The 12,897-nt window shown below is 41.4% G+C and overlaps 1 protein-coding gene across 3 annotated transcripts in view; it reads right to left on the bottom strand.

Annotated features, from left to right (window-relative positions):
• The window catches only part of MOB3B (MOB kinase activator 3B), a 203,659-nt gene that overhangs the window by 114,310 nt on the left and 76,452 nt on the right, over positions 1–12,897 (bottom strand). For all 3 annotated transcript variants that reach the window (XM_012454624.2, XM_064380759.1, XM_064380751.1), the window contains exon 2: positions 9,625–10,240. In XM_012454624.2, the coding sequence (XP_012310047.1) occupies positions 9,625–10,042 (418 nt within the window). In that variant the 5' untranslated portion in view covers positions 10,043–10,240. The remainder of the gene's footprint in view (positions 1–9,624; positions 10,241–12,897) is intronic.

Raw genomic sequence — 12,897 nt, 5'->3', positions numbered from 1 at the left:
ACACCTGTAATCTCAGCACTTTGAGAGGCTGAGGTGGGCGGATCACCTGAGGCTGGGAGTTTGAGACCAGCCTGACCAACATGGAGAACCCCCATCTCTAGTAAAAAAACTACAAAATTAGCTGGACACAGTGGCAGATGTCTGTAATCCCAGCTACTCAGGAGGCTGAGACAGGATAATTGCCTGAACCTAGGAGGTGGAAGTTGTGGTGAGCTGAGATCACACCTTGCACTCCAGCCTGGACAACAAGAGCGAAACTCCATCAAGAAAAAAAAAAAAAAAAAAGAATGGCTATTTCTTTTCCTGAGAAAGAACTAACAACTCTGGCCTGTGTCTCTGTGAAGATGAACATTTTAATCACCAAAGGCCTGAACTAAGGATCCGTTAGACACATCACTAAGGAGATATTCACATAATAAAAGGACTCGTCACCAAGTTTTCTTTAAATACTGAACTCTGCAGCAAACCACCACCGTGGCTCGTGTATACCTAAGTAACAAAGCTGCACGATGGGCACAAGTATCCCAGAACTTAATGTATAATAAATAAATTAAAAATATATATATGAACTGTGTGGCATCCATCAATTAATTTATACTTGCACTATAGTAATAGTTCACCACGTGTCTACTTTGTACAGAATGTTATGCTGGGTGCTGTATCCTGCAGCAAAAAGAAGATGGAACTGGCTTTGTTCAGGCCACATGTGCTATGCCTGTGAAATGCCTTCTAAAGTTCTATTAGGGACTCCTTCCTGCCTCTAGCTGTCGAGGTCAAGCAACGCCAGTCTCATCCCATGAATGTTCACCTTTCCTTCTATTTGTTCCACAAGGTATAGCAAAAGATGAAGGGAACATGGATAATCAACTCCATAGCCAAATGCTTGAGATAATTATGGACTTTTCATCCTTAGTTCTTTCCTTTCTAACCTTGATTTACCTGATGAGTCTATTGTATCACACTGAGGCCGTGATACTGAGGGAACCAACATTTAAAGCATACTGCTCTATGTCCTAGGATTGTGGGAGGGGCTTTACATGTAGCATGTCATTTTATACCCTTAAAAATCCCATGAAGCAGGTACCTTTATATGTGTTTTACAGATGAGAAGGCAGGCTCAGAGAGACTAAAAATATGCTAATAAAAGTGATGATCAGGATTCAAACTCAGGTCTAACAGAGACTAATACTTCTGTTCCTTTTAACTACTCCATCCCCTTTCCAAACTAGCTGGTCTTCCCAGAGCATCCCATTTATTAAGGGAAAAATACCATTATGTGAAAGAAAATATGGATAGAATTATTTCATTAGAATAAAATAAGCATGAAATTTTTCTTTAAGATATACTGTAAATATTCCTGTGTTCCATTCTAAGACCGGGCAGCAGATGACCTAGCCTCATGAAAACCCTCTACTGGCCGATAACTCCCTGGTAATGCCATTTATCATTAATTTATTCTTTCGTTGAGTGTTTGCTGAGCACCTATTTTAGGTACTGAGAGAGCAAAGCAGGCAGAGCCCCTGTTCTTGAGCAGTTTACATACTGTCCAGAATGTCTAGTTGCTCTAAATTGACTCTACATGTTTCTAAAATGAGTAGTCTGTTCAGTGGTCGAGTGCCTTGTGGAACTAGTTGCATCCCTTTGGCAACTTTTCCCATGAGTCTACAGCTGAATCTCATCCTCCCTCACATGTTGTGGTAAGGCATGTGAGAATATAAAACATATCAAACATAGGGATAGTCTTCTCAGACATGGGATGTTGGGGAGTTGAGTTTATGATTAGCCTTTATATTTTAAGTTTTTCTCTTTTTTCTTTTTTCTTTTTTTTTTTTTTGAGATGGAGTCTCACTCTGTCACCCATGCTGCAGTACAATGGCACAATCTTGGCTTACTGCAACCTTTACCTCCCGGGTTCAAGTGATTCTCCTCCCTCAGCCTCCTGAGTGGCTAGGGTTACAGCTACCTGCCACCACTCCCAGCTGATTTTTATATTTTTTTAGTAGAGACAGGGTTTTGCCATATTGGCCAGGCTGATCTCAAACTCCTGACCTCAGATGATCTGCCTGCCTTGGCCTCCCAAAGTACTGAGATTACAGATGTGAGCTACCGCTCCCAGCCAAGATTTTATTTTCTGTTGTATATCCCTCATATGTCTTTTATTTTTTACAGAAGTCTTTAAATGCTGGCAAGACAGAATGGGCATCAACAAAATATATTTACAGTATGATAGAACTAGTACTGGACTTGTAGATAGACTTGGGTTTAATCTATTAGCTCTGTCACTTACAAGCTGCCGTGTGATTTTATCTCGTTTCTATTTGTTTGTAAACTAAGGGTTATAATTCTAACCCCACAGGACTGTTTTAAGGATTAAATGAGGCAGTATGAATAAAAACACCCAACCCAGAGCCAGAGACATAAGAGTTGCTGAAAAATGAATGCTAGTTGTCTCTCTCTTTCAGTATACATTTCTTTTTAACTACCAACCAAAACTCATGGGGACTGTTAGTTTTTGAACTATATCCTCAGTGATAAGGATTATAAATATTTTGGGTTGACATCTCTCAAAGTGTTTGGAAAATTCCAATATTTTCTTAGGCCCCTGGCTTCACAGATGAGCATCTAACTCTGGAGAGACATCTACTAGGAAGTGTCATCTCACTTGATTTCCAGAAGACTGAATACTAAACCTGCTCATGTCCAGTGTCAAACCAGCTAACCTCAGCAGGGGGTAGGAACAAGTTAGCAGAATAATTGGGGAGATAGCCTATTAGTCACATCTGGGATGAACTATTCATTAAAATAATGTTGGGCAAGGTTACCTGGATTTGATCCTTCAAGAGGATGGGAAAAGTGTTCCCAGACTACTCACTACAATGAATGGAGTCCCCATAATAGCCTAATGCATTGGCAAGTTTTTTTAAGACTGGAAACATGATTCGCCTGTGGGATCTAGTAAACTATTCGGCTCCCTAAGAATTTACCAGTTGGGAAGGCATATGAATAAAGCTGCCATTTTCTGAACGCGTGCTACCTTAAACACTTTACCTGCTGATGTGGTTTGGCTGTGTCCCAATTCAAATCTCATTTTGAATTGTATAATTCCCACATGTTGTGGGAGGGACCCAGTGAGAGATAATTGAAACATGGGGGCAGTTTTCCCTATACTATTCTCATGGTAGTGAGTAAGTCTCACAAGATCTGATGGTTTTATAAGGGGAAACCCCTTTCACTTGGTTCTCATTTCTCTTGTCTGCTGCCATGTAAGACGTGCCTTTTGCCTTTTGTCATGATTGTGAGGCCTCCCCAGCCATGTGGAACTGTGAGTCCCATTAGACCTCTTTTTCTTTATAAATTACCCAGTCTCAGGGATGTCTTTATCAGTATCATGAAAACAGACAAATACACCTGCATTATGTCATTTAATCTGTAAAATAACCCTGTAAGGCAGGTAGTATAACTTCCATTTCACGGATGAGAAAACTAAGACTCAAAAGGATTAAGTAACTTGCCCAGGGTCACACAGGCAGAATTGAGATTCAGACCCAAGGTATCCCAGCTCCAAAGCCCATGCTGTCAATGACTCCAACATTTCATGTCTGTCAACATCACTCTTGGCTTGCCCTGTCTGTTGCAGTTCCTGTTAAATCCTCTCTCAGGGATGCCCTGAGATAAAACCATCACAGGGAGGGACTTGAAAATAGCCAGGGCCCTCACCTGATGCAAAGTCTACTGGGCTCTTACTTGTAGGAACTCTTAAGATTCTCTTTCTTTTGAGAACTTGCCTCCTCTAGATTCTGATGCTACCCAAGTTTATTCAGTTGTCTATTGATGGAAAACATGCAGAGACAGCTGAATCCACTCCCTGCATCCCCACTGGCTGCTGGAGAATTGATGGGCTGTTCTGATGGTCACAGTTCCCCCACCACAACCTTGTGAACCCAATACTGCAATGACTTGGTGGCTGAATTAATGAGAACAGTTTTAAATAACCACCCCTGCTCAACAAATCCCAAGAGATACCTCTGTAAAGGGCCACATTTACAGAGGTAAAGGTAAAGCAGAGAGGAAAGAGAGTAAGGATAGGAGGCCCTTAGAAGGCCTGAAGACTGCTCTGTAAGTTATGGCTAATTACCAGCTGTCCTGACCTGCACTGGATTCTCCATTACCTGTGCTATGTAATTTTAATGGGCTGTATCTCAGGTGACAAGCTGTTACATCTCAGCACCAGCTGGAAGGGAAATGGGATATGTGATATTCAGTGCAAGCCAGAGATGAAAAACAAAGGCCATAATAGGGTGGGGATGAGGCATCTGCTGCTTTTATTCCACTGGTCATTGGTCATTTGTAGCCATGGCATCCTTCCTTAGTCAACGAAGCCTGTATTGTGGAGGTCAGTAGAGCTTGGAGAGGCAGGCGATCTAAGTGCCAGGCTTTGAAGGGTGTATCAGCAGGGCCCTGACACCACAGGGCTTCTTTCTGCCCTCCCTGCCAGTGCTCTGCCTCACCTCTACATAGTGAGTATACAGACATTTACATGATGTCATTTTGCCAGAAGGCCAAATTGTTAGCCTGCCTTACACCCCTATGTGTGGAGAGTGATTCACAAGCTCTTCCTTCAGTGAATCTTTGTAGGCGTAAGGACGTGTGTTACCTGCAAAGGTCTCTGCAGACAGGACTTTACAGTACCTGGGCACTTTCCTCAGGCATTTCAGAGATGATTAAAAAATAGTAATAATTGCCAGGCACGGTGTCTCATGCCTGTAATCCCAGCACTTTGGGAGGTTGAGGCGGGTGGATCACGAGGTCAAGAGATCAAGACCATCCTGGCCAAGATGGTGAAACTCCGTCTCTACTAAAAATACAAAAATTAGCTGGGTGTGGTGGCATGTGCCTGTAGTCCCAGGTACTCTGGAGGCTGAGGCTGAAACCGGGAGGCAGAGGTTGCATTGAGCTGAGATTGTGCCACTGCACTCCAGCCTGCAAGAGGGTGAGACTCCATCTCAAAAAAAAGAAAAAAAAAAAAAAGAAAAAGTAATACTCAAAACAAGAATCGTTTATCTAAAAGTTCTAGCTAAAAAATAAATAAACAAACTAGGTTTTATGAAATTTTCTCCATCCTAAACCACCTCCTAAAACCATTCATTGAAAAGCCTTTACCAGGTGAAAGGAAATCTGTGAAATAATAATGCATGCTATGAATGGTAGCATAGGGCAAAGGCATAGATTTCTGGCCAGATACTCATGAGCTCAAACCCCGACTCCTAAATATGTATTAGCTGTACAACCTAGGGAAAGCCCTTCAGCTTGTTTAAATGTCAGCATCTTCACTGGCAAAATGGGATATTCACTTCATTATTACTTTATTGGGTTGTAAGAATTAAGTAACATCAACAGTAGCAGGCACAGAGCCTGGTATTCAGCAGGTTCAATAGATGCAAATTCCCTCCCTCATTTCCCTCCCTTGCTTTCCTTGTTCTCTCCTGCCCTGACACCCACTTATTCTAAAACCCCAGAGGTAAGTGAGATCATTTAATTGTTTTATACATGTTCTTATTCCTTCTTTTCAAAGACTTTTTAAAAACACATGAGTTGGAGGACCTCTAAGTTTGCTACTAGCTTTTTTCTATCAGGTCTAAAATTTTAAATCCTATTATATAACAGAAAAACAAGGAAGCTGGGGGCTGGACCATAAAAATTACTGTAATTAGTCAGGCAATTGAATTTTTTTTAAGTCAAGGCTTTTTTTATTTTACTGTCTTGTGATCTCTAAAAATGGTTAAAGAAATATAATTGAAAAGGAGGTGGCCCTTGCTTCAGAAGTTCCTGCTGTTTTAAGGGCTTTCATAGGGACATCTGTTGGGTTTTTAACAAAAGAAGCCAGAGGGTTTCAAGAGAGAGTGGGGGAAACTGTGGTTTACAAGGTATCCACATCTGTTTGGTATTCTGCCATCTGAGAAAGTTCGACTTCTGAAACAGCACGGGTCGCGTAGTTAAGCTTGAATCCAGGAACAGATGAAAGCTTTCTTTCCTCAGTGTTTCAATGGTAGAGATCAACAGCTGTTTATATCCTTTAATATCTAACTAAGGATGAAGCCTTCACATCTGTCAGTATTTTCCGGTTCTATTTCCTTGGATCACAGCGGGGAAGAGGTGGAGTTTGAACCCCTCCCAATTCCCAGGCAGAAACACAAAAATTTGCCCAGGATTCAAAGCTGTAATTCTAAGCAGAACTCTCCATTTCTCATCCACCAGGGTCCTGTTTGCTTAGAATTCTTCTTTTGCTTTCCTCTGACAGACATCTTGATTATTTCCATGATAATGACTCATGACAGCATAAAGATCAAAAAGAAGAAAAGTAGGCTGGAATCAGGGGGAGGAAAAAGAGGAGGAAATGTTGTAACAGAGAAAGTGGCTCCTAATAATAAGTTATTCCAAAAGACCACAACGACAGCTTCTGAGGACAAATCACAGAGGTGAGCAGGAGGTTGAAGACCCTCATAGTCAAGGCAGATGGTGATGGTTTTTACTGGCCCTAACATTTCACCTTGGAAAAGTTAAACAGAGAAAATGGAATCCTGTGGAAGGAAGGTGCAGGCAATATTCAGGAAAGACAAAGGGATTCAGAAACATTTGTTTAACTTTTCTCTGATCACCAGAACAATGCATGTGTTGGGCCTTTATAAAGATTATTTTTCCATCCATCCATCCATCCATCCATCCATCCATCCAATAACTTAAAAGTTACCAGGACTAGACTTGGTGGGGATAGTCAGATGAATTAGACATATTGCATAATTTTAAAAGCTAGCATTCTAATTGATGAAAGCCTTCACAGAGGACATGGTATCTGAGCTGAACCTCAAAGGATACATGAGAATTCACTAGACAGAGAAGTGAGTGATTACAGAAGGAGAAAACAACATGAATAAAACCAGAGTGGTAAGAAACAGACCATTTCTACGAGAAGGAAAAGTTCTGAGCGGTTACAATAGAGGATGCTTATAAAAAGTATGGGTTCATAAAAAACTCAAATAATTCAATTGTAAGAAAACAAGTAACTCAACTTAAAAGTGGGCAAAGGATCTGAGATATTTCTCAAAAGAAGACATACAAATGACTAACAGGTATATGAATGAATAAAGAAAGTGTGATATATATATACACAATGGAATACTATTCAGTCTTAAAAAATAAGGAAATCCTGTCATTTGTGACATGAATGAACCTGGAAGACATATGTTAAGTGAAGTAATCCTGGCACAGAAAGACAAATACTACATAGTTTCTCTCATATATGTATGTAATCTAAAAAAGCTGATCTCATGGAAGTAGAGAGTTAGAATGGTGATTACCAGAGGCTGGTGGTATAGAGAGGGCATTGGGGAGATGTTGGTCAAAAAACACAAAACTTCAGTTAGATAGAAAGCGTAAATTGAAGAGATAAATTATACAATGTGGTGACTACAGTTTTCGTTTTTAAAAAGTGCAGCCTTTTAGGTCTCACCTAAGAGATTCTGATTTAGTTGTTAATGATGAAGAGAGGATCAAAGAATTTGCATTTTGATCAGAAGGCCCAAATAATTCTGATATAAACAAGTTTGACAACTCTAATATATACAGCTTAATATTTTCCAAAAGATGCTAATGGTCTTTCATTAATTTTTTTTTAAAAAAAGGTACCAGTGTCAAATTAGGAACCATAACATACTATCTTTTCTTGGAAATTCATAATGTACATTGGCATATTAAAAGTCCTGTGGTAAAGAAATCAATGTCACTCAGCATTTCCCAAACTTATTTTTCCCTGGGGGTTGAAATCATTAAGATCTTTCAGAATATCAGTACGCAATGGAGGATAAATTGGGTAAAGCTGAAACAGAGGATTCTGACCAGGTGAGCATGTTCCCTAAGCATACTAAATGACTAAGAAAATGTCTAGAAAAATAAAGCAAAGTCAGTTACTCTGGGGTATATAGAAGTATCCATGAATTTCTTCCAAGCAAAGCCTAAAACCACCTGTAATGCTGTTTTCCAGTCAAACAGCCAGAAGCTTCCTCCCTCTCAAGTAACAATCCGCCATGGCTTTGTACTATGACTTCTGGTCAGCAACTCTAGTGGCAGCCACAGTTGCAGAGTGAACAGGAGTGCGCAGAGTTCAAAGCGCACAGGTGCAGACACAAGGGGAAGGACAAAGAGGAGGTATCCTTGCCTACATTTATTTATCTTTATTGCTGTTACATGTTCAGCACAGAGTGCTGGCAGTTGTTCGTAAGGCTTCTGGGAAACAAAAAATCCTTTCAGCTCCAAAAGTAGCCCATGACAGTCAATGAAAAGTACAGAAGACATGAACCTAAGAAATTCCCACCATTCTGAGGTGCTTAATATTATGCCCGGGCGAGTTTTTGAAACCTGCCTGTTCCTCCCATGCTGTGGACTGGGGGACTGGTGCTACCACACAACCTACCTCCTTCCTGTTAAGAAGGGGCAGGGGAAAGAGACGCATGAGGGAACTGGACAAGTCAAAGCAACACCAGGATCCTGACAAATTGCTTTGCATGCTGAATATTTCAAGATGTACATACTGCACCAATCAATTTATACACGTTTTTTCTGGTATAAACTTAATTACTTCCATATACCCCTTTCTCAACTTTCCATATGCTATGTGGGGACACATCCTACCCCAATCTAGAAGTGATTTCAATAGTGTGTTTCAAATACATTTTTTGTACTCCAGTCATCTCAGGGCTTTAAAATAATACTTTCCAATAGCACGAGTATTTATTCAATCATTCCATAAATATTTCCTGAGTGTCTGCAAGGTTCCAGGGCATTATGCTAGGCACTGGAGCTACAACAGTGGAAATAGGAGACTGTGGATCCCTGTTGAGCCTACGGCATAAAATACTGAATTCTAAATTCAGTCTGAAAGTGCATGGGAAATCTAATGACCAGCTTCATAAAGAAATATAAGAGGCAGAAAAGACTGACTAGTCCTTTCTTTTGAAGAGTTTTATAGCCTGTAGCACAAAGGAAATAAAATAATTTGCATGTCAAGTGTCCCAGTGTATCCAGCAGCTATGCAAGGGTTAAAGTTAACAGCACAGCCTGAAATTAACAACCTATGATTAGAAGAGGGAGGCGAATTTCAGGATCTCTTTTTCCCTAGAATTTGAACCCCCAGTTTGTTTGATCCCCAAACAAATCTATGAATTCTAACACTGGGATTTCTTAATCCTGAGATATAAATACCAGCAACTGCATCAGAGTCCATGTAACTTTAGTCAATTAACCAAAAAATAATAATCTTACCAAGATAACTGAGTGAGCCTGACATCTAGTTCTAAGAAGCTGACACAATCACATCTAACATTTCACAAAGCCAGTGTTCCCCAGCATGTGGTATATGTACTACTGGGAGTCCATAAAATAAATGTAAGTGGTCCATAAATTATCTTTTTTCCTTTCAATGAGGTTCTTATATATGAAGAAAGAATCTACAGGTACATGAGTGATGGAATTAATGCATGGGTGCTACCCAGCATTCAAAGGCAGTCTGCAAATTTTCCTAGTGTGGGTTGCGCGAGTGACAAAAAAACTGAGAACTGGTCATGAACTTACCCACGCATGTTGGAAATATCTCCTCGTTGTTGATCTGAACCTCAATCCAATCCATAAGAAGGTTCATGTACTGGGGAGCTGGCAGCGCTGTTGGCTTCTTATATTTGAGGTCATCCTGCCACCGATACTCATATTTGGGGCCTCCTGACATCACAGGGCAGGTCCGCTCGGTGCAGAACTCACAGATGGTGCCATAGATGAGGTTGATCCGATTGAAGAAGTCCACCACGTGTACTGCCACCCAGTCATTCTGGTCCTCCCCACTGGGCAGCTGCACAGCTGCCTTCAGGTCCACACCCGAGTTGAGGGATGCCTGAGCCCGTTTATGCAGCTCAAACCTCTGTGTGCCAGGTTCAAATTTCCTCTTGGGCCGGAAAGTCTTGTCCTTGTTGAATACCTGCTTCAGGGCTATGGACATGGTCTTCTCTTTCACTTCCTTTCTTTTGCAAGAAGCAAAAAGGCACCTGGAACTTTTCAGGGAGGGATCGCAGCCCAACAAGGTTTTCCACTGCCAGCACTCAGGCCCCAGTCTTACGGCCTGTAGCTTTTAAGCTCTTTTAAACAGCCCCTTCCATCTTCCTCTTGAATGATTTCCAAGGAAACCTCATGTTCTTTCCTAAAGGTAGAAGACAAAAGGGAACACATGAGTACCCAGTTTGACTTTAAAAAATGACAGTCTTCAACCTGATTTCCACCTTGTGTTCTTGGCTGTGCCCACTCTCCATCCAGGTATGTGGACATAAGGGTTAAGCCACTGCCCTGTGACTCTGTACTGTTGATGCAAACCATGCAAATAATTAAAGAAGAAAAGGCATCACACTCGTTTTGTTCATGGCCATTGTCAAATCTCTACTGGCTCTTCTCTGTGTGATCATAGGCTTTGTGGACCTTTCCAAAGTGTTAAGGATGAACATGTTGATCAATGGCCTGATCCTACCCTACATGTGCCACTTTAAAGAGCCCCACTCCCCAACAGCCCCTATTAAGTAGGCATGGGGACACTTCTCCCATCCTCCTAGATACAGATGATGGAAGAAGGGGTGGCTATCATACCAAGCTGGCTAATAAGAATGCCTCTCCTGGGAATTTGGCATCAGGATTCAGACTTGGTTGGACATTACTTGTGAGAGGTGATGAAAATCAGGTCTGGTTGAATCTTGTTTGGACTGTGTGTAGTGCAGTTGAGAAAGCTGGTCTGCAGAGCCACGGAGGAGGAGGAGACAAAGGAGGGGTGGTGAAAGTGGCTGCTAATACACAGCAACAGAGACAAGAGCCCAAGTGGCCACAAAGAGAGAAGCACAAGAGACAAAGAAAGACAATGAGAAGAACTAATCCTTACAATCTTCTAGAAACTGGTTCCAATTCCTTTTGAAGCTTGGCCATGCTTCATGTCTTTTGGGATCCATTCACTTTTCCTGAATTAGTCAAAGCCCTTATTTTATTTCAGCTAATTTGAGTTGGTTCTGTTTCTTGCCAAACATTCCTAACTATGACAGTATTTGTTACCCTTCCAATGTGCCATCCTTTATATCCTTCATCTTACACCTTAGACAGCACTTTGAGGCAGAACTGTCCAATAGAACTTTCTGTTTCTGTGATAATGCAAATGTCCTATATCTATGGTGTCCAATATGGTACTCACTAGCCACATGTGGCTACTGAGCACTTGAAATGTGGCTAGTGTGACTGAGGAACAGAATTTTACATTCTATTTAATTTTAATGAATTTAAGGTTAAATAGTCACTCACGGCTACTATACTGGACAGCACAGCTCTGAAGACTTCAATGCTTTCTTCTCTACTAACTTGTTGACCTTCACAAAAATCTGGTGAGGTTTATAGATTTAAAATAGGTCTAATAGATTTATGGTGGGTATCATTCTTCCTGGGTCTGCAATAGATAAAATTACTTGCCTAACAAGATCCCATAGCTAGCTGGGGAGCGCACTTAGATTGAAATCCAGTTTGTTGACTCCCAGCAAATGCTTTCTCTACATGGCCATATATTCCAAAAAGTAATAGCCTTCGACTTGTCTTTCCTACTGATTCATGAAGCTCATTTTACACAGAGCTTCTATCGACATATTCCCCAAAGACTGCTGTATAGACTGGTTGGAGGTGAAGACTATGTTCTGTGGCCTTAAAACAGAGAGGAGATAACTGATCCACCCACAGGTCAAGCCCTAACAAAATGAGCCAACAGCTGTGGCCAGATTCAGAAGAGCCCATCGTGGAATCTGTTAAAATGGACTTGGAGCATGATGCCACTAACTGCTTTTTCCCTGCCTAAGGGGTTCTGCCATTCCACACTCAAACAGGGCTTGATACTTCCAATCTTAAGTTATTGAGGCAAAAAAATAAACCTAAGACATCCTGATTCTCCCTTAAGAACTCTGCTCATGGCTCAGAATTGCTAATCAGGCAGCTGAATGCCCCCCCCCTTCCCCAGTCCCAAGGCCTCTGGCTCTCTGCCTGCTCACTTCCTCCCTCTTAACCCCACCCTCTTCCTAATACACTTTCACTGAAATGCCATATCCGCAAGGTGGTATTTTTTTCCTATTCACAGGACATTGACCACTGACCACACCCCCCACCCCCCACTAAAGAGATCCATGTGGAAAAGCAGATCACATGAAACTCCCTGCCTGAGACTGTCTGTGAAATCACACTCCTGGGTATCTTGGAATATTACCTGTAAGGATATCAACACATAAATTCTGCAAAGTCTAGGGAAAAAATGGAGCGATCTATTTTCCTAAAGAATCATTCCTAAAGGCTTAGCTTGCCTGAAAACAGGCTTAAGACACCTGAGGGTCTTAGAAGGGAATTTACAAAATAAAAGTATGAACGAGAGGTTGGAAACACAGAGAAAGGATGGTGAGGACTTCTTTTTTAAAAAATAGATGATAGTCTCAAATGGTCAATTGCCGACAGTAAAACAGTAACCACCCAACAGTTGCCCCCTCATGTCTTGAACAAATAAGACTTGCTCTTCTGTTATTCTGCAAATGAGGGTACCGTCAATGCCCACAGTCCTCAGAGCAACTTTCTTTCTTGACCATACATTCCCTTGGTGCCACTAATTCTTCTGTTTTCCTTCAGCCAGCACTGTCTGCTTGCATGGACACTATTGTGGAAACCTTCCTCCATACCTGTGCCAGGCTCTTGTTAATGCCATCAACAAGCCCCTCTGATACCTCTGATGGAAGCATGTGAATAACACTGACTAATCACAGCAAATCCTCCTCATCACAAAGCCTTGCAGGGACTGGC

Source organism: Aotus nancymaae, unplaced genomic scaffold (assembly GCF_030222135.1).
Source record: "Aotus nancymaae isolate 86718 unplaced genomic scaffold, 86718_ANA_hifiasm-v0.15.2.pri h1tg000003l, whole genome shotgun sequence".
Taxonomy (NCBI): domain Eukaryota; kingdom Metazoa; phylum Chordata; class Mammalia; order Primates; family Aotidae; genus Aotus; species Aotus nancymaae.
This window is presented reverse-complemented; position numbering and strand designations above follow the sequence as displayed.